The sequence below is a fragment of the Trifolium pratense genome, linkage group LG3, assembly GCF_020283565.1.
Source record: "Trifolium pratense cultivar HEN17-A07 linkage group LG3, ARS_RC_1.1, whole genome shotgun sequence".
NCBI lineage: Eukaryota > Viridiplantae > Streptophyta > Magnoliopsida > Fabales > Fabaceae > Trifolium > Trifolium pratense.
Window position 1 is genome coordinate 33,971,132 of NC_060061.1, and position 22,604 is coordinate 33,993,735.

At 33.6% G+C, this 22,604-nt stretch overlaps 1 protein-coding gene and 1 long non-coding RNA gene across 2 annotated transcripts; one reads left to right on the top strand and one right to left on the bottom strand.

The window, feature by feature from the left end:
- Positions 1-475: 475 nt before the first annotated feature.
- On the top strand, positions 476-2,853 carry LOC123916576. The gene is made up of 3 exons (XR_006812208.1): positions 476-756; positions 1,303-1,510; positions 2,613-2,853. It is a non-coding gene; the product is annotated as an uncharacterized LOC123916576 (long non-coding RNA).
- A 12,248-nt stretch (positions 2,854-15,101) lies between these two features.
- Positions 15,102-17,453, bottom strand: LOC123916238 (ethylene-responsive transcription factor ABR1-like). Its single transcript, XM_045967650.1, has 2 exons — positions 16,706-17,453; positions 15,102-16,156 (listed from the first exon to the last, which is right to left on the bottom strand). Exons 1-2 carry the CDS (start codon positions 17,100-17,102, stop codon positions 15,462-15,464), a joined length of 1,092 nt encoding a protein of 363 aa, XP_045823606.1. The 5' UTR covers positions 17,103-17,453; the 3' UTR covers positions 15,102-15,461.
- Positions 17,454-22,604: the final 5,151 nt, after the last annotated feature.

Below are 22,604 nucleotides of genomic sequence, written 5' to 3' on the forward strand. Positions count from 1 at the left end.
CTCAAGAACATAGTGAAGTACATGCTGAAATGTTTAAGATAAAAGAAGGGGAAAATAATTTGGATTCTGGATTTTTCTCCATAGATTATGCTCCAATATCAGCCGAACCGCCGAGTCACAATAATTGGGCAGGTTATGGGCGCGTTAGAGGACCGACTGTATAAAACCCCAAATTCTAGGCATCAAAACAATTTATACAATAATATGAATACGATTTAAATATGATTTTAATTCTACCAATTATTGTTTTTTTATGTTTAAGTCATATTAAGTTTCTTATTATTATTAATATAATAATAGTGTTCATTAGACACTTCAACGAGAAGAGAAAAATAAGGCTTAATGAGTAATTGAAAGGTTTTGAAAAAAAGGGATACAAGCATACATTGGTAGTAAGTTGAAGGGCATAAAGGACAATTACCATTTTAAGAGGATGTATATACAGTATACGGTAACACAACTTACATAAGAACTCATCTTCCTCATTTTCTCTCTTCAACCCGCGCTCCCTTCTCTCCACACCATTGCCAAAACTCAAATTTTCCTTACAACTCCATTCCTTGTTGCATGCACCATTTCTACTCAAATCATGATCATTTGAACGCTAAGTTGTCAATGCAAAGCTTCAGTTCTCCCTCCATGTCCCTAAAATGGTTAAACCGCCCCAAACTCTCCATTTAAAAGATTCTGCAAATCTGGCCCTTGCATGATGAAATTCTACTTGGAATTGAGATACTAGATGTCCAGAAGTTTAAGGTAAGATGAATCAAACCTTTCCTCTGTGTTCTTTCTCTTTTGTACCAAACCCTAGGACCTTAAATGATGGAAAACGGGATTTTATAAGTTAAAATTGTCTGGTTTTATCATTAATGGACTTGTATACATGTTTGATTCCACAAGTGTACATGAAAGTAGTAGAAATTTCTGTCAAACCCGTATGGACCTATTGTTGGTAAATTAATCCTAAGTTTCGTTACATAAATCGTTTTGACACAAAACCGAAACCATTGGAAAGAAGACAGAAATTTACATGAAACAGTCACTGGAATTATGAAATTTCATCAAGTATAATAAGAGGAATTCTGCTTGCAAGATTGATAAATCATCCTTCCCTGTTTTTGTACCAGCACCCACACTTTTGTTAAACTGGACCAATTGGATGGTTAACTATCAAAACAAAAATTATATTTGTGATCTTGACATCCTTAGCTTTCCAAAGAGTGGTCGTTTACTCAAAATGAAGATCGTTTGATATTTTAATTAAATTGCAAAAGTTGAGGTACTGTTGGTATGTTTGTGCAGAAAAACTGGTTTCGGCTTTCGTTTGTTCTAGTTGAAGATTTCACTTTTCATCGAATCCCGGAACTGTTATTGACACATTGCAGCAGAGGATTTAGAATCGGAGTTGGAGTTGAAGGATCGGTATCGGAAAGGATAGAAGAATGAGGCTGGAACTAGAAGCTTGAAGTTGGGATTAGCGAATCACTACCATTTTATCGGCTAATTTGAGGTGGGTTCCTTTAGGTTAGCCTACCCATTTTAGGTTTGGCCAATTTAGAACTAATTGTTCACTATAGGTTTAGATACAATGACAAATTGGAGTATTAGATTCCCATTGTATTCCTAATGTTCTTCAAATGCTATTTTGAAGGATATTACACATGCATGATAATCTAGTTATCCCCAATTTTTATGCATGTGATAGAATCATTATGAGAAGTTGTGTATGATTAACTTTTCACCACAAAGCTCATTATTATGTTAAAATTATATTTAGAAGTGGTATTTTAATGATGTGATAGATTGGGGATGAATGAAATTGTTTTGAACTTGATAAAAATACTCTTTTTAAGTGTCATTCGATCCTCAACAAGTTTTGGAAAATGCCTACAACTTCTAGTTATAATTTTAGCATTTTATATGCACCTAAAATTTTTGGTTAGGCTAAGTAGCTAAGACTTGAGAATTAGTAAGCATAACTTATAGCAATGATGTGTGATTGATATGGTTACACAAGGGAAATATAAATAGTTCTCCCGATGATTAACATAGAAGGAATGAATTTAAAAAGACCAGCAAGCACTAAAGTAGCGACCTAAGTGGTTCATAATTCACAAGAGGTTTAGAAAACCTATAGAACTTAGACGGTTGATCTTATGGAATTGATTATGGGCCTTGTGCCATATCTAATTATGAAATGTTTTAGTGGGCTTTGGACCATGTTTATGAATAAAATGTTAAGTTATGATCCTAGTGATACCAGAGACTGCCTGATATAGGAGTTGGATAATTTGGTTGGTTTCCCAGAGGGAATTCCACATGACGACAAGATGAGTCAAGGAGTCGTGTTCTAGCCCTCGATAGGGAATTTGACCGACTAGGTAGACCTCCTGAGCCTAACTCACCTCAGTTTGTCTACATAAAAATGAACCTAGATAATTATTGTGTGATACACTTTATTATATGTTATGTTATGTATTGATATATGAATATGATAATGCTTATAAGATGATCAACTGACAGCCAGGTTTCCCCTATGACTACTGACACCCTAGGTGTAGTAGAAACTCGCTGAGGCATAGAGTCTCAACCCACTCCCTTTTTTTTTTCAGATAAACAGGTTGAACAGGACAAGGGTAAGAAGGAAACTGATGTTCGAGGCTGAGCTTGGATTATCTAAAGTTATTAATACTAGTTTCCTTCCTTGTTTTTGTATTAATTAGTTTAGTTTCCTTTATGCTTTTCCGCTATGATGTATTCGTTTACTACGTTGTAATTGTTGTACCTCATAAGTTGAACGATTTATTCTGTAATTTTAATGTATCCAGATTCAATTATATATGTCTCGACGAAATATTCTAGACAATTTAGTAGGGGTGTTACAGTTTCGCAAAATTCAAAAGATGTTATTCTTTTAGTCTCTCCCGTCAATTTAAATAAAGTTTATGATTTTGAGAGTTCTCTTAATCCATTTCATTGTTTTTTAATACACGCGCATATCTTCTAAAATAATATGGTTAAATAAGTTTTTTGTTCCTATAATTTTTCAGAATTTTCGTTTTAGTTCCTGAAGATTTTTTTTTGCACTTTTTAGTCCTTGAATTTTTTCCATCAAGGTTTTTAGTACTTACTTTTCATTCAACTCATGCATATCATTCGAAATTTTAAATTTTTTTCTGCGGTCATGTTTAGTACATTATATGAATCTCTCTTACAAAAGTTTAAATTTTTTTAACAAGAGATGAATTAAATATGAATTATTTAGTTTTTTGCACATAATAATTCATTTTATGTTAAAAAAATTTAATTTTTTTATCAGAGATGTTCTTATAATATTATAAACATGAATATAAAAGATCATTCAAAAATGTGAAAGTATACAATAGTTTGATTAAAAGTATGGACTAAAAAAAGAAAAAGTGGAAATTTTTTTTTTTTAAACAATATTATTGTTATACTTTGGTCGCTTAACTTACCTCCGTCCGTCAAATAAATTATTTTCCGTTAAAATTTTGACAAAACTCATCACTGTATTCATTACATTCAAACACTAAACCCAGAAACTCATACAAATTCATCACATCTATCATACCAAAAAAAAAACCAAAAAATCCAGAATAAAAAAATAAAAACTAGATGTGGCCGGTGACTTTGTTCCCTGTTCCTCTCTTTCTTCTAACAAGTTCATCTTTTTCTTTTCTCCTTCTAATCAACCTAGTTAACCATTCCAACCCCATCTTCTTTCTCTTCACAACTTCCATTCTTTTTTAACCCATTTCTCTTTCACGTAAAGAATCTTAATCAATCATGTGATGGAGGAATTTGGGGTAATTTTCTTGCGATTAGAATTCTGAATCGATTATGGTGATGGGGAAATTTGGGATAATTTTCTGGGTTTAGGGTAGAAAAAATAAATTGGGGAATTTGGGGGAGTATATAAAACCCAATGGCTGTGAATTTTTAGGAATGATTTCAAGGGTTTAAATTTGTAGAAAAATTAAGAGAATCTATGAAATCCAGCAGTTATGATGATTTTATGGGTTTGAATTAAGTGAAAGAATAAACATTGAAGTTTGAAGTTTTAAAATTTTTGGTTTTTTTTTTTTTTTGTAAATGTGATGAATTTGTATAAGTTTATGGGTTTGGTGTTTTTTTTTTTTTTGACATAAAGGTTGCTTATAGCATTTCATTCATAACTAAATCACGAATACATGTTGGTACATCAATGAAAATATTAGAGCTAGCTAGAGATGGGGCTACCCTTGCAAGAGCATGAGCTACCTCATTCGCTTGTCTCTTAGTAAACTCAACACAAGAGTTTTCAAAATATAAACTAAATAGACGTTTGCATTCCTCTACCACATCCCCCACCTCTGTTAAAACACTCCCTTCATTATGGAATTGATCAACAACATTTTTGGCATCCATAGCAAAGTCCACATTATCAATTTGCAGATTTTGAATCCACCGGATAGCATGCAAAAGACCGAGCGCCTCGCCTAAATCCACATTACATATCGGTGATTTCCATATGGTTTTTGCGAGCACAAATCTACCTTCGTCGTCGCGGATGCACATGCCAATACCGACTCGATTAAATTGAGTCGTGAACGACGCGTCAATGTTACACTTGTACCTCCCTTGTGTCGGTTTCTCCCACTTACACGCCATCAGCCCGGCCGTGCTTCTGCTGGATTCGGCCGAATTACCATGTTCTGTTGCTGCCATATCTGCAGAATTCGGTGTTAACATGTTACTGTTATTGGCCTGCACCCACGCATCAAGCAGTTGCATAGCTTTTTCTACTATTTGAGCACATGTCGCTGTAGTGTTTTGCCAGAGTTTGAGGTTTCTGTGTTTCCATAAACTCCACATGATTGCCGCCATCCGAGCACTTTCTTGCAAATTTAACTGCTGCAGTAGCAGAAAAATGGTTTCTGGTGCGGTACTAGTTGTGTTAGCAGCACCTTCAACTCTATTCCAGAGGCCACTCGCACTCCAAACTTGGATATACAAAGGACATGTGAATAAAATGTGAACAGTATCTTCATAATTATCGTCACACACAACACAGTTCGGTGGACATTGAACTCCTTTATCTCTAAGTCGCGCGCGAGTTGGGAAGCATCCCCGACAAATTCGCCACACAAGATTTTTAACCTTTGGAGGAACCTTCAATCTCCAAATGCTAGACCAACAGCCCGGTCTTTTAAGATGAGAGGTGTCTATAAGCTCCTCAACACAAAGACGATACGCACTTCTAACCGAGTAAATACCATTCTTCTCTGCTTTCCACACCAACTTATCCGAGTGAACTTGTTCAACAAGTGGTGTTTTAAAAATAGCCTCTGCTGTCACTTGATCAAATAAAGTATTAACTATATCACGGTTCCATTCTTTTGTTGAGCTATCAATAAGATACTCTACTGTTGCATGTTGGAGAAGCTGTACATTATTATTATTATTAGCTACTGAAATGCACTCTCCATTTTTTAGTCATGGTTCACCTAAAATAGGGATATCATCCCCTGGGCCTATGCACCATCGGGATCCAGCTCGAACAAGAAATTTAGCCTTATGAATACTCCTCCACACAAAGCTCGGATTATGTCCAACAGAAGATGCTAAAAAATTATTGTGAGGGAAATACCTGGCCTTAAACAAGCGAGAGACAAGACTATTGGGATTTGCATGAAATTTCCACCCTTGTTTACCCAGCATAGCAAGGTTGAACGTCGTAAGGTCCTTAAAACCCATCCCTCCGCTATTTTTATGAACCGATAACTTCTCCCAAGACAGCCAATGAATACCCCTATTATTTGCACCACCATGTCCCCACCAAAAAGAATTCATCATTTTTTCAATAGAATCGATGAGTGAAGTCGGAATAAGAAAAATGCTCATAACGTAAGAAGGGATAGCTTGCAAGACCGATTTAATGAGGATTTCACATCCCGCTTTTGAGAGACATTTACTGCTCCACGAGTTGATCTTCTGCCATACTCTATCCTTGATGAAGTTAAATGTGACCTTCTTGCTTCTACCGACCATAGAAGGTAGTCCAAGATATTTACATGTGCCTAACACAGCTTGCACACCTAAAATGTTGGTCATTCTGTTTTTGACTGTTTGCGGGACATTCCTGCTACAAAAAATTTTTGACTTAGGGAGGCTAATGGCTTGACCAGATGCTGCTTCGTAAGTTACCAGAATATTTTTCATTGTGTGAGCTTCATGTTCATTAGCCCTGAAGAACAAAAAACAGTCATCGGCAAATAAGAGGTGCGATATAATTGGTGCATTCGTGCAAATTTTAGTTCCATGTATGTTACCACGTCCTTCTGCCTCTCTAATAAGAGCTGAGAGCCCTTCTGCACATATAATAAAGAGATATGGAGATAGAGGGTCTCCCTGTCGAAGTCCACGTCCCGGAATGATAGGACCAACCATCTCTTCATTCACAATCACAGAGTAATACTGATTCGACACACATCATAACCCACCTAACCCATTGTTGAGAGAAGCCCATCTTAATCATCACCTCTTCAAGATATGTCCAATCAATACGGTCATAAGCTTTACTGATGTCAAGCTTTAGAGCAACATTACCTATCTTGCCTCTGGTTTTAGATTTCATGAAGTGTACAATTTCAATGGCAACCATCGCATTATCAAGGATGGACCTCTCCAGAACAAAGGCAGATTGGTTATCTGAAATACACTTGTTAAGAACTTTCTTAAGCCTATTAGCGAGAACTTTGGACACAATCTTGTAGATAACATTACAGAGGGAGATTGGTCTCCAATCTTTCATAGTTTTCTGTTCTTCTCCTTTAGGAATGAGGGCAATATTGGTCATGTTGAGGGTGGCAGGGAATTGACCTGTATTGAGCCAAGAACAACATTCTGTAAAGATATCATGGCTACATAAGTTCCAAAAGTGTTGATAGAATCCTGGATTAAAGCCATCGGGTCCAGGACACTTCTCCGGTTTCATAGAGAATAAAGCTTCTTTAAATTCTGCTATAGTAAACGGGGCTGTGAGATACTCGTTATCAGAGTCAAGAATGGTAGTGGGGATAACATCAATCACAGGGTCACGAACACTATGCTGCTTTTGAAATAAATTACTAAAATAATTTGTTGCCAATTCACACATACCGGAGCTATCACTAATTCTTCTCCCACTATCGTCCTCCAAGTACGACATGCGGTTTACCTTCTTCCTGGACGTGGCTGACGCATGAAAGAACCGAGTGTTCAGATCCCCATCTCTATACCAGTGTGTTTTAGCACGTTGACGCCAAAACATATCTTCTTGAACCAGCAGGTGTGTCATTCTTTTATGCAGCGCACCTATATAGTTAGCATTGTTATCTCCTCCCTGTTCCCTAACTTGCAGTAATTTTCTTCGGCACTCTTCGATCTCATATCTACGTTTATGGCAATGACTTCTGCTCCAATCAGAAAGCTCATCTGCGTAGGCTTCGAGTTTCGGCACAATGGTTTTATCGGAGTAGTTGTACCAGCAATGATATACAACATCGTCTAAACCAGACTCCAAGCACCACGCATTTTCAAATTTGAATTTGCGCTGCGGCCGGCATGATCTTACAGCAGGATCACGATCAAGAAGGATAGGATAATGATCTGAGGCAGGCGCCACTAAGTTCTCAACCTTAGCATAAGGAAACATTTGGAACTAAGAACCATTAGCTAAAGCTCGGTCTAGCTTTTCTTCCACTGCACGCGGCGTACCGAGACTCTTGAACCAAGTGAAGGGGTACCCTTCCATATGAACATCTGACAAACCAGCATCTATAATAGCTTTCCGAAAACCGTCTATTAGCCAATTAGGTCTCTCATTTCTACCCTTCTTCTCATTAACTGACAGGATATCGTTAAAGTCCCCAATAATGCACCAAGGGAGATGGGAATCCTGAGCTAATCTGCGAATAAAGTTCCAAGAGTCACGTCTCCGCGCTCCTTCTGGGTAGCCGTAGAATCCTGTGAGTCTCCACATACCTCTTTGAGTATCTGTAATTTCAACATTGATATGATTTGAAGAAAAATTTGTAATATTACATTGTATGGAGGACCGCCAAAGGAGTGCTAAACCACCTCCTTGACCTTCTCTATCAACAGCAAAACAGTTCTCAAAACCCAACAAATAACGTAATTCATCAATTTTATTCTTGTGGACTAGTGTCTCACATAAAAAGATAATATCCGGCTTATAATACCGGAGCAGGAATTTAAATTTTGGAACTGCGCTCAGGTTTCCCAGGCCTCGACAGTTCCAGCTTATAATACTCATTTCTCCCGGCAGGCCTGGTTTCCAGGTCCTGCCGATACAACAGAGACATATACAAAGGGTTATTTTTCAAATTCATTACAACATTCATCCCACTGTTTTCACTATCTGACTCATAATTCATAACATTTGTTCCTGCTTCCTCTATATGCATATGTGTGGCACTGTTGTTGCTTGGTGCTCCTTTTATACGTTTTCTTTTTTTCAGCTCCATACCATCATCCTCAGTAGCAGTAATTTCAGAAAATAGGCTTCCTTCAATAGTAAGCTGTTCCGGCCCATTGAGCAGCCCCACAGCTTTAGGTAATGCAGCTGGAGTCATGACATTGTTTTCTTTAATAATCAATGCCCCATTATGGTGTTGATTTCCCACAGTGATGATTGTGTCGTTATTCTTATTGGATGCATTGACACCAACTTTATTAGTTTCCATATTTGTTGTGCTATTCTGATTCTCGCCGTGATTTCTGCCTCCGCCATTAATGTCATTACTCTTTCTTTGTTGCGCCACCTGAGGTTCTTTCAGCCACCCATTCATGGCGGCTCCGCCTCTGCGTTTCTCCGGCTTGATGTCGTTACCCCATTCTCTCACTCCATCATCGACATCCAGCTCAAAAAGTTTGGAACATTTTTTGTCCGTGTGGCCAACAACACCACACATGAAGCAAAAGATGCCAAGTTTATCATATTTGAAATTGATGGTGACCCATCCTCCACCCATAGAACGAACCTTCCACTCCTTTTTCAGAGGAAGATTGACATCAATTCTCACCCTTAAGCGCATGAACTTACTATGGAGATCATTCTTTGCATCATATTCCATGAGGTCCCCCAAGTAACCACCAATAGTCTTACCAACTTTCTCCTGTATAAACCCAAAGGGAAGGTTATGGACTTGAATCCAGATTTCCATCTTGTTGAGAGCCACATCTTTCGGAACTGTACCCGGTGCAATCCGTTGGAGAATGATCATGTTGTTATCCAACGACCACGGCCCCTTATCAAGGACATCTTCCACATCTAGCTTGTGGTGGAATTGAAAGAGATACCTTCCTTGATCTAGAGGTTTGATTGCAACACCTCTGACTGGTCGCCAAAGGTACGCAATTCGCTCTTCAAAGACTTGAAATCGGATCTGCTTATCTGTCATAACTCTCCCAATTAAGCAGTGATCCAAAATCTTGATAGCATCAGCATCTGCTTCTAAATTGAGAGTCATTCCTTCCTCCTCAAGTGTAAGGCCTTCCATGTTTAGATCCATGATGCACAGAGATCCAATAAGGATTAAAATGAAAGTTTGGAGAGAAATAGCACTGTTATGGCTAAGCATAGAAGCACTTAGAGCAAACTAGATAGAAATTATGGTATAACCAAGTGAAGCCAGAAGGGGAAATAAATAGCAGAAAAAAATCAAAACGTTCAGGCCAGGTAAGCCCTAACCAAACGACACCAAGACACACTCACTAGGGTATGATGGCAGCTCAAGCCCTAGGAGAGACAGCAAATTAACACTAAAATTCCAATAGTTATGTTTCAACCAGCAGACATGTAGATTGAGCATACAGGGGTTTCAGCACCAAGACAAGCCCTCAGCACCACAACTCCACCGTTCATATACTCTGTCAAAACCGGTCCCTAACCGAGGGCGCCTCCGTTGCCGGAGGAACCGGGCTAGGACTTTAAACTCTCGTTTGACTAAGCTACGAACAATGAAGTACAGGCTGTGAGGAAAGAACAGAGAAACCTTGTTTTACGCTGCTGAAATAGACCAGATAGATGGAATCTCAACATTACTAACACTCTGACCAAACAATAACGATCTGAATAGCTGCCAAAACGAGTGGACGAGACACATCTTTCCTGGGAGAATTATCCACCTTAACATTCATCTAATTCATCAATTACATAGTAAGAATCAAAGGAACAAACCGATTGGCGAATTGGGATGGAGCGTTTCAATCAGGAAAGGGCTTTTTGATTAATGAAACCCAAATCGAGTGAAACTTTCAGATTGGACTTTTTCCCCGAGCGCCATCGGAGCCGTCGTTCCAGCTTGAAACTTTTTCCGAGTAGATATTCTGAAATTTGAGAAAAATCAAATTCATAAAGCTTCGGGGTTTGGTGTTGAATGTGATGAATAATAGCGATGAAGATTAACGGTTTTGTCAAAATATAATGGAAAATGATTTATTTGACAGACGGGGATAAGTTAAGGGACGTAAGTGTAACAATAAATAGTTAATGGACTAAAATGAAACCAATAAATAAATTAAGACCAAATATATAATTAATTAATACATGACATGTACCCAAAAAAATTAATAAATGACATGGAATTTTAAAAATAAATATAAAATGAATTTTTTTCATGTGTACAAGCTATGTCAGCAAATTTGCACAGTCAGATGTCCTGCTGTACACTTAGGGGGGTAAATGACAGAATCTATTTTTTGCAAGGGGGTAAACAGAAAAAAAATCTGAATAGGTGGGGAAACGAAAATTCTCTTATTTTGCAGGGGTAAACGATCATTTACCCAAAAATAATTTAAAAGGTCCAAATAAAATGGTTAAGCTTCAGGAAAAACATAAAATGAACAAAGAAAAATTTAATATGAAGTTTTGTTTGATGAGTTTACTTCAAAAACGGCTAGAAGTGATGTATTATTTTTACGTAGTTAGTTTTTTTTTTTTTTACGAGAAATGTATTTTGTTGTTACTGATTAAAATATAAATATTTTATATGTTAGTTATAGGAATGATAATTTTTTATATTATTAATGTTATTTAGAATTTAAATAAGGATTTTTCATTTTAAGTTTTTTGCATCTTTTTTAATTAAGGCGTCTATTCTTAATATTTGGAGTCGGGCCTCCAAATAATCAGGACGGCCTTGGTTAAAACATTATTTGTGTTGCTAATGCTATAACACCATGATTCTCAATGTATTGCTATAATACTGAATATTTCAATGTAATATTACCAATTATATAGATTTTATGTTATTCTCATTTCCAGTAAAATCACTTATTAACTAGGTAGCTATAGTCTATAGATGCTGCCAAAATGTGTATATATCAATTGTGTACGAGTATTTTGCGGCGGGGGGCATTGAGTCTTTCATCTAGAGGTACATAGTGAATCTGACCTAAAATAATTTTTTATTACAATAAGGGTACTCTAAGCTCAAAAAGAAAATTTATACTAAAACACCTAATGCCTAAAAGCACTAGGACAATAAGAAAAACATAACTAGAGATCAAAAGAACAACTATATTGGCTAATATATTTGCCACCTAATTAGCTTTACGCTATCTAGATGCATCGCCACTCTAACTTCAACATACGACGAATCTTCTCAACAAGTGATCTCCTACAGTTTATAGTGATACAAAAACCAATATTTTTTTGTATGTAAACTGAATATCCTCCGCACGCAACTTTCACTACAAGAATTTCTTGCGATTATGACGAATAGGGACGGAGGCGGGCAGCAAGTTATGTGGGCACCTGCCTGCACAAACTTTTTGAGAATTTTTTTTTCATATACTACTCCCTCACATTCACCCATCATCAATTAGTAATTTTTACTTTTTATTGTCGATATTTTAACTGGTCCCCACATTCACCCATCATCAATTGAAAAGTAATTAGGCTGAATTCAACTCATCGCATACAACACACTTACACACATTACATATAAAAGCCAATATTACTAGTTGATTGGTAATACAAATGAGTTAGTTTATAATTTTGAGTTCGTTTGGAATAGTTATTTTTAAGTTTATGTAAAACTTAAAAAACTTATTTATTTGAATAAGTTGTTTTGCATGAGCTCAGAAGAAAAAATTATTCCAAACGAACCCATAAGCTTGTTTGATAAAATAAAATTGTGTTTGGCAAAATAAAATTTCTTTCATGCTTATAATTTTTTCTATGTTATTTCAAGTGACATTTGAGCTTATAGTTTATAACTTTTTATCTTTTATTCCAATTTTAACCTTAAGCACTTGATGAATGTGAAAGTATAAATTTGGATCTATCTATAAAAGAAATATTTTTTTAATTATATAGTTAACGTTACAAATTAATATATTTGGTGCCCCTACTATTGAAAAATCCTGGCTTTGTCACTGATGACGAACATTTCCTACGAAAATTGGATTTGTAGGTGAACAGTGTCATTTATGAGCATTTTCTGAGAGGTGCAGCTTTCAATGAACATTTCCTATGAGCTATTTCGTCGAAAATGTACTTTGACCGTTGAATTGTGACACTTCTGAGCAGAGCTACTTCCAAGAAACATTTCCTATACAAATGATTTCGTCAAAATTGTTTTATTTTAAAAAAATATATTAAAAATTGTAACAGTCATTTGCTTCTTAACAGGAAAAGAAAGAATTGTTTATAATATATGACACACGAATTCCTAGAAATATTATCTACCAATTTAAATATTAACTTTTTTTTTTTTGAATTATATCTTGAATATTATGATAAAATCTATTCAATAATTTTATATATTTTATTTTCAATTTAATTTAATTTTTTCGTTTTCAATTAAAATATTTTATTTTAATTTTGCTGAAAATAACTATTTTTATTTTTAAAAAATATCAAATACAATTCCTACGAAAATTTCGTAGGTAATGTGCCGACACATTTCGTAGGTAATGTGCTAACTCGCGTTTCCTACGAAGTTTGTCGGAATGTTGTAAAAATAGTCAGCTTTTTATCTACAAAGCTCTCAGTCGAAAATGTCGTCGAAAATGTTACATTTTCTACGAAAATAGGCTCTACTCCCACGAATTTTTTTGTAGGTAATGCGGAGGATTCTTGTAGTGTTTAGAGATTAATCTATCGCATCTCGTGAGACTCAAGTAGATGACAAACTCTCCTTAAAAGTTCTAACGCTATTGCAAAATAATTGAGCGTATCTTGAATGTAAATGTTTCAAAGAAAATAATTTAAAAGGTCAAAATAAGACCATGCATGCAACCATTCTTAAACGCAAGTTTTAAATTATATTAAGGGATTGAGTCAATGGTCATGTATTATGGATTAAACTTGAAAGTTTATTATTTGTTACTTGCACAACATCATTTGCTTTTCGATAATTTTACACGCCACTAAGCTATTTTAAGTGTGGACAAGTAGCTTAAGTGTGCGGTGCACTTTCTGCCATGCTCATTTGAATAGGACGTGTAAAGGCCTAAAGGAAGCTTTAAAGGGAATATTTGTTCTCTAGTTACGTTTCTCCAACGAAAAGAACAATTATGTTCAAAGATGCCTTGAACCTATGAGAGCCTTTCATTTAGTGCTTTTTTTTTTTGTTGAGAAAGTGCATTTTGGTTCTATGGTTAAAAAAAAGGATTTTGAATGAATTGACTGTAAGTTTAGTTTTACCGTGAGCAAAATTGGTTTTGTAGAATTGACGACAAAAATTGAGTGAAAATAAAGTGATTTATGTTTAGGCTAAATTATATTTTTGATTTTTTAATTTTTTCAAATTTGTAATTTTGACCTCTTGAGTTTCTAATAGTATTTTTGGCCTCTAACTTTAGCCTTTTTTGTAAAAGACTAACTTTCATTGATTTTGACTAAATCAATGCATCCGTGAATAGTGACTCATTTGTCATGTCAGCATGTCTTGCCACATGGACAATGACTCACATGTCACGTCACATCATCATATGTGACAAGACATGCTAATGTGTCATGTGAGTCAATGTCTACATATACGTTGACTTAGTCAAAATAAGTGGAATCAGTCTTTTGCAAAGATGGCTAAAGTTAAGGAGCCAAAAATGTTATTATGAAAGTTACCAGACTAAAATTGCAAGTTTGTGAAAGTTAGAAGATCAAAAATACAATTTAGTGTTACTTGATCAACAAAAATGAAAGTTATCAGACTAAAATTGCACGTTTGTGAAAGTTAGAAGATCAAAAATACAATTTAGTGTTACTTAATCAACAAAAGCAAATCGAATAATTGTCTCATAAAATAGTTCAATTGATAGCACATTATTAAAAAAATCAGAGTTCAGATTTTGAAAGTGAGTAATTAAATTACTTGACCAACAAAAGAATATGTATAAAACCAACTTCAGAGTTAAAATTTACAATTTCTAACCTCAAGTATACTCAATTCTACTCAAGGCATCTTTTTAGAGTTATTAATTGATATTTGGGACCGGGCTTAATTAACTTGGGACCTTAAATTGACAACTCTAATATCAAAAGTGAAACCAAACACAAATTTATTCGTTCTCTGTTACTTTATATTGTTAGCCTCCCTCCTTTATGAAGTAGCGAGCCATGTTTGAACAAATCACCATGTCAACCTATCTATCTGTTTAAAGTCAAATTCTTATGTTGAACCTTTAAATTGTCGTTCGTGGTTCATTTTCAACCTTAATTGTACGAGTAGTTTGCGGGAACATTTTGACAATCTTTCATCTAGTAGTTTGAAATTAGATTCTATAATAATAAATGCACCGAATATTGTTTGAATTATAAGATGTGATAAGGACTAAGATGATAAAAAAATGACATGAAAATAATCAAAAGAGGAGGAAGGAAGAAGATGTCGTTACATGAATACAAATGGTCAAATGCATTATTCTCTTGTCATGTTATGATGCCACTTTTTTAATTACAAAAACTAATGTAACATACTTCATATTTTGCTAGCTAACGCCAATTACTCCAATTAGTAAGGAATCCAATTCCTTTTTTTAATATTGAGTAATCTAACAAAGAAAAAGTCAATTTGTTTATTTCATAAACGTTATCACCATAAAAATATCATGAATTGGATTAACATATAGTCTAAAGGAAGAAAAAAATGTAATAAACTAACAAATTTGAGTCTCAATCTTCATCCGCGCGCCACTACAGAGGCTCTGTGTGATGGCCACAAAAGTTGTTGATGGTTTAAAATTTAAATCCAAGAAAATTACACCATATAAAAAGGACACAACAAGTAATACTGACACTTCTGATCAAAGGTATATCGTAACACCGACATACTTCCAATTTTGGATATTATTACTTGTGTCCACCGTTACTTCTGGTTTTGCATATTAGTACTGATGTCCACTGTTGTATCTGATGTTCATGTCTGTGTCGGCAATTTATAGAAAATGGATCATCTAGAGGAAGAAGAGCTATGATCCGAAGCCGACCACGGAGGCAACTGGGTAGAATAAAACGAAGAAACCGAAGTATTAGCCTGCATAGAAGAAGCAAATGCAGAAGGAGATGACAAAGAAGAAGCTGATGACGACGAAGATTGAAGATGGGAAGCCATTGTAGACGTCAAAATCACATTATCATCATAAACATTCCTTGTAGAAGGAATACCCGGAAACTGAAACCGATCATAAAAATTAGTTGAAGGTTGAGAAGAAGAAGTAAAAGGCCTAGTATGAACAACAGGGTCAGTGGAAGTTGTAATAGAAACAATTGAATTTAGAGAATTCGAATTCAAAACATTCGATTGATTAGTACTACTAGTTGTTGGAGGTTGACGAAGAGTAACATTTTCAGGGAAATTGAGTTTAGCTTTGTTGCCTCGAAAACGAAGAGCAGCTTCATCATATGCTCTAGCAGCTGCTTCAGCAGTTTCAAATGTACCTAACCAAACTCTTGCTGCTTTGAATGGATCTCTTATCTCTGCAGCCCATTTTCCCCATGGTCTCTGTCTTACTCCTCTGTATTTTCTCTTCTCTTCTCCTTCTCTTACTACATTCTCTGTTCTTTTATATTCATATACTGCATTTCCCATTTCTCTTGCTGTTGTTACTCTCGTTGTTGTTGTCCTATTTCTTGAACTTTCTGCATCTGTAACAATTACAACATGAATAATAAGAATAATTAGCTTTGTATTTAATGGACACATCACGGAACCATAAATATATCCACTTCGAACTACTCCCTCTGGTCTCCTATATAAGAAAAGATTCATTTTTCAGATTTATTGAATAACTGATGAATATTAATGATTATGAAAAAAGAATCAGGGAGTATTTTTTTCTATGATCCTAACTTGTAGGATGTTATAGGTTTTTTGTCTTAACCCTCCTATTTTGAGGGAAAACAATTCTATAATTCAGAGTTCGACAAGAAAACCTTGAGAGAAAAAAATTCTATAATTCAAAGTTCAGTAGGAAGATAAGAAAGTCGAATTAGTCATTGTTGCTTTATAATATGTTTCAAACATAGATAGACTTACATATCTAAAGTAATCCGAATCCAAATTACTATAATTGAAATAATTTTTTATTAGACTTTATTTATCTTCTGTCGTGAAGGCAGAAGGTCGGTCATGAAGACAAAAGGTTAAGACAAAAAAAAATTAAAGAAAGAGGACAAAGTTAATTTGGTGCTTACTTGTTGGCAAAGCAGGGGAGTAACCACCTTGGAGCAAGAATTGATCACCAAAGGATCTATCTTCATCTTCATCCCTAGTTCTCTTAAGAGAAGAATTAGTAACATAATTAGATGAAGAAGACAAAGAAGGAGTTGTAGAAGAGGAAGACATGTTGATGTTTGTTGTAAAACCAAGCCTTTCATCAATTGCATTATAATGAATATTATTATCACCAACGTTTGTGTTTGGAACATCTCCAGAGACAATATGAGTCAAAGCTGAGATCATTGCAGACATTTCTCTATCTCTATTCAAACCTGGAAATATCATTTCAGTTGACAATGTGGGAGAATCATTTATATTTTCCCTTTTGATAACAACTTTGTCTCTTGAATTCGCCACCTTTAACATACACATGAAAAATATTCAAAGCTTTGTATAGTTTATGTTCCTTTGTGTTTTTTTGTTATGCATGCAAAAAATATATATGTTTCAATCGCTAACATAACATTAATAGAATTGTTCTTGTATTTATATAGTAAGAATTGAAAGGTTCAAATTGGGTGTGTGTGTGTGTATGTAGCCGCCATAGAGAAGAGTCAGTCGGTGATTTAATGAAATTGAGTAGAGAACTTTTGCACGAAGTAATTGAATAATATTATTATTAACTAAATAAATAGTAAGCGTTTTTGAAATATTCATTTTTTTGTAATTATCTTACCCTTTGTAATTAATTTTACTATTTAATAATAGTAGTATAGAGATGCAGGAATGAGTATGGTACTAACAATTAATTGTGTTGTAAGATTAGGAAAAGAATGAAAGTAATTAAATAAGAATATAGGATTAGAGAGAGTGGAGGTGTGTGTGAAGGCAGCTGGCTTGCCGGCAAAAATGTGTGTGGAGAGAACTTACATGACGGTTGGCAGCTCGTTGAAGCCAAATGCCAATTTTAGTCGGTGAAAAAAGAAACAGAGTTAGCCACTAGGTAGGAGCCGACTTTAAATAAATGACTAATAAAATAAATTGTACTGTCTCCGTTAGCTCAGTTAGTAGAGACATCGCACTATATGTGCAAGAGTCCAGGTTCGAATCCAGAACACTCGACTTATTAACCTTTAAAATGAATTTTCTAGTTACTAGGCAACTTGACAAAAAAAAATTGTACTACTTAACAAAAAATAAATAAAGTGTACTACCGGTAACTAGTGAGTAATATAAAATGTGTGAAATAAGATTGTTCTAGACTGGGCCAAGAAGCCCAAAAGTTGGGGAACTGTTAGGTGGATCGTCGAGCAAGGCTCAATAAGAAGCAGCCACGAAGACCCGCGACGATTCAACGGTCATAATACATCTGCGTATTATAACGGACGACCACATGATGAGCATTAACTGTTCATCATGGTTTTTCAACCGTTTTACGGCAGCCGCTTGATGGTCATCGATGCGATCAAGAGTCTTGACCTAGCGCTTGGGCTATATAAACAACCTTCACAAACTTCACAAAGATACATTATCTTTCTCTCTGAAAACCTCTGCTTCACACTCGAACTGACTTGAACGTTGGAGCACCTGTAGCCTATAGATACACAACCCTCTCCACAACGTCGGACGCGATCACTCTTCTAATCAGGTAAGATCAAAGATTAATAGCAATATATGATATATTATAAGTTTTTTCTACACTATTCTTTAAAAATTTGAGAATATACATGAGAAGTATAAGGTGGTTAAAAGTTAATTGTTGGTACACATGCAAAGTAGGATGACTAGGTTCGAATCATGGTTCCATATATATATAATATAATGTCTCTGCCAACTAAGCTATGTTCATGGCACATTGCACTCTCTAGTATATTATTTTTACACCATCACTTATATTTATTTATGTAATATGGAGAGAAAAGACTAATAAAAAAACGAACACGTATTTAACACCATATATAAAAATACGGCCTTTGGAGAAACAAACTTATCCAAATAACATTACTCTAAAATTTATATAGGTATTTCTAGTCACACATATAAACCAAGTGGATATAGAATAATTCCAAAATACATACTGTATCAATCAAATTTTGAATAAAACTCATCAATCATTGAAACGGATAAAATATAGAGGATTTTTTTTTCCTTCTTTTCATTATTGTTCATTTTTTACGGTGCTGCAAATAATAGGTGATGATTATGGGATGTGAATATAGTTGGGATGTCATAGTTATTATGTGATGTCTATGCACGCTAATGTTTTATATATATATATATATATATATATATATATATATATATATATATATATATATATATATATATATATATATATATATATATATATATATATATATTAATGTTTATTCAAATTTCGGAGTTCAATCACAAGGTACATATAGTGAGTTTGAGTTCTTCCAAATGATTCGTCTTTTGATGAAACTTATTAACCACTTTAACCTAGCTAGTAACTTGGCCGTATAAATAGAAATTTGAATAAACATTAATATATATATATATATATATATATATATATATATATATATATATATATATATATATATATATATATATATATATATATATATATATTAATGTTTATTCAAATTTCTATTTATACGGCCAAGTTACTAGCTAGGTTAAAGTGGTTAATAAGTTTCATCAAAAGACGAATCATTTGGAAGAACTCAAACTCACTATATGTACCTTGTGATTGAACTCCGAAATGTTAGAAAAAACAAAAATCACCACTTCTACAACTCAATAACAAATTCATTCGTTCTCAATTTCTTAGTTAGTTGACCATATCATAAAACATTGAATTTCACCTCAATAATCCAACACTTTTAAGCATGAAGGATGTTCTGTTCAAATCAAGAGATTCATAACCAGATTTGGTAAGACCGACTTCACTTGGTGCAACTGAATGGGATCAATGAACTTAGATACAAAGTGAGTGTAAAACCAACCTAGGGACCCATGTTATATACAATTGATACAGTACTGTTTTTACTTATATATTTTACTAAACAAAGTGGCATATAATATATCGATTGTCGACATCTTTTATTCATGTTGAAAAAGTTATTAGTTCATGTGTCACCATTTTACTGTTCATTAATGGACAAAATGAGCAAGATAAGAAGTCATGATTTTAAAATTGTTATTGGGATTTGGGATTAGACATTAGGTATTAAGAAATTCGACAAAAACTAAAATTATTTTTTACACTGAAAATTACATAATAATTTTTTGTCCTCTACACAAATTTTAAAAATATCAAAATAACTTTTTATCTACTAAACATTGTAAAAGATATGCAAAATTTGTTATATACTTTTTTCCTATGTTATCATATTATGTATTATTCTGTCCTGTATTTATATTTTACGAATCAAATAAATCTTAGTTATTCATTAATGGATTTTTGTTTCACATATCCTATAATTATTGAGACTAATTTTTTTATAATGTAGAATTATATTAATTTGATTCGATGGGGTAACATTACTCATTTGAACAAAAAAGAATGAATTTCAAAATAATAGGTTTACATTTGATCAATGAAATTTGAGAAAAAAAATTGTAACAATATTTTTAGTCTAAATTAGCAATGTCACATTATCAAATGTAAATCCAATTCATTAATACAGTTCATAAAAAGTACAGTAAGTCTCAACTTGAGTTGTGAAAAAATAAAATCTTGAAACTTGTAAAAATCTTTATTCTTGATGAAGCATAATTTTTTTGTTGGACTTTATTTATCCTTCAGTCGAACTCTGAATTATCGGTCTCTTTAAAAAAAAATAGTATTTGAAAGTTAATCTAATTAATAATGGTTTGACTTGTATTTTTAGGACGACGTTAGTTTAATTCCCGTTATGACTTATGAACCTGACAATTTCATTAATCACTTATTGGAAGCAATATCTAGAGAAAAGATTCAATGTTCAAAAGAATTTATAATGGTATTTTACTTATTAATGAGATTTTCATATTGATAACGAGAATTAAACTAACGTCGTGGTAGAAATATACTCCCTCCGGTCCTTTTTATAAGGAACACTTTGGAAAAAAAAATTGGTCCTTTTTATAAGAAACTTTGACCAATTTTCAAATATTTTAAATGTTCAATTTCACTTATGCTCTTATTTATTATGAGAGAGAATTTAAAAATAAGTAAGTTAAAGAGTAATTAATTAAGGGTATACATGGAATAAATTTAAATTTGTAAGAGTATTAAATGAAAATAACTATGTTAAATGTGTTTCATTGGTCTGTGTGATTTTTTCAAAGTGTTCCTTATAAAAAGGACCGGAGGGAGTAAGTCAAATCACTATTAACTAGATTGACTTTCATTAATTAATCAATTACAGTTGGTATAGATGGTTGAATCTTCAGTCCATAGCTACGGTAATTTGGATTTCAATGTGAAATTATTATAAACGATGAAAGTTAGTACTTTTTTTTTTTTGGTACATTGAAAGTTAGTATTTCTTCCTCACATGCACGGAGAAAAAGTCTATAAAAAGAACGTTAGTAATTCACCAAGTCTACATAAAGAGCTTGTCAAAAACAAAAAAAAAAAAAGAGTCAAAGAGTCTACATAAAGGAGACAAACAGATTGTGTTTGTAAACTTTGTATTTATTTATTCATTTATTTTAAGTTCCATAAAAGAGCCGGTAATTAAGCTACCAAGATTTAACGTTATTTTAAGTCCAAAAAAAAAAAGATTTAACGTTATTTTAAAAGTTAAAATACATATATTGAAAATTTGGGCAGCACTATGGTCTATGGATGCCATTTGCTCAATTTACTCATGGTTTTGTCCTGAAAATAACTAAAGTCCATGCCATAATAATAATAATAATAATAATAATAATAATAATAATAATAATAATAATAATGATATACAGGGCAAAGTCAAAGTCAACGCACTAACAGAATGGTGATGGTCGATGGCAAGTTTGAATAAATAATTAACGTTTATATTTATGTAAATGACCCAAAAATGTACTTCAACTTCAACCCATACCTTGTTTAATTTTGCACTCCACATTTGGAGGAACTCTACCCATAGTTTTCAATAGTCAAATTAAGGGAAAGGATTATCTCCTCTCACATTTTAGTTGATTTTCAGGGTTAAGAATTTTTTGAAGAAAATCTTTTCCCATCAATAATACCAACAAATAAAGATTGATCTAGTAGAAAAGACTAATATATCTTCAATAAAATATTTAGATAAAGTGTAAATTATTATTAGAAAAAAGTGTCTACATTTGATTTTTTTTTTACACTAAGTGTTTACATTTGATGTCTAATCATGTTTCTAACTTTCTATCTTTCACAGGGACGGAGTTTGTAAGGCACCGGCAGATGTCATGGTCCCCCCTAAATTTTTTATAAAATATTTTATATTAGTATATTATTTGTTTAATTTTATTTTTGGTCATCTATTTTATTTTATTTTATTTTTTTTGGTTACATGGTCCTCTATTTTATTAAACTCACTAAAATAATCTCCTTTTTTAATTTAACTTTTTAAACTCTATTTATACATTTGTTGTAAGTTTGATCTCATCGGATGATTTCCTCCTTAAAAATTCTATGTTTGTACCAAAAAGCACTAATATTCAATTTAATGACAAAATATCTCTTTTAAGACTAAAATTCATCTTCTTTTTTTTACGCAAAAGTCACAATTTTTATGAAAAAATGCATGAGTTGAGATGAAAATTTCAATAAATGTGAAAATTGAAGGGCTGAAGCAGTGGGACTTTAGTAAAATCACTAATTTATTTTCACATGATGTAGCAGAAGAGATACTAGCAGTACCGCTCTAATTAGAGAAGTGCAGGATAGGTTAGTATGGCAAGAAGAACAAAACGGTGAATATACGGTAAAGTTTGGTTATAGAATATTGATGAAAG

Coding starts and splice junctions, on each gene's coding strand:
- LOC123916238 (XM_045967650.1), bottom strand. CDS start 17,102: ATGTGTATGTTAAAGGTGGCGAATTCAAGAGACAAAGTTGTTATCAAA. Junction 16,157..16,705: donor CTCCCCTGCTTTGCCAACAA/GTAAGCACCAAA, acceptor TAATTGTTACAG/ATGCAGAAAGTTCAAGAAAT.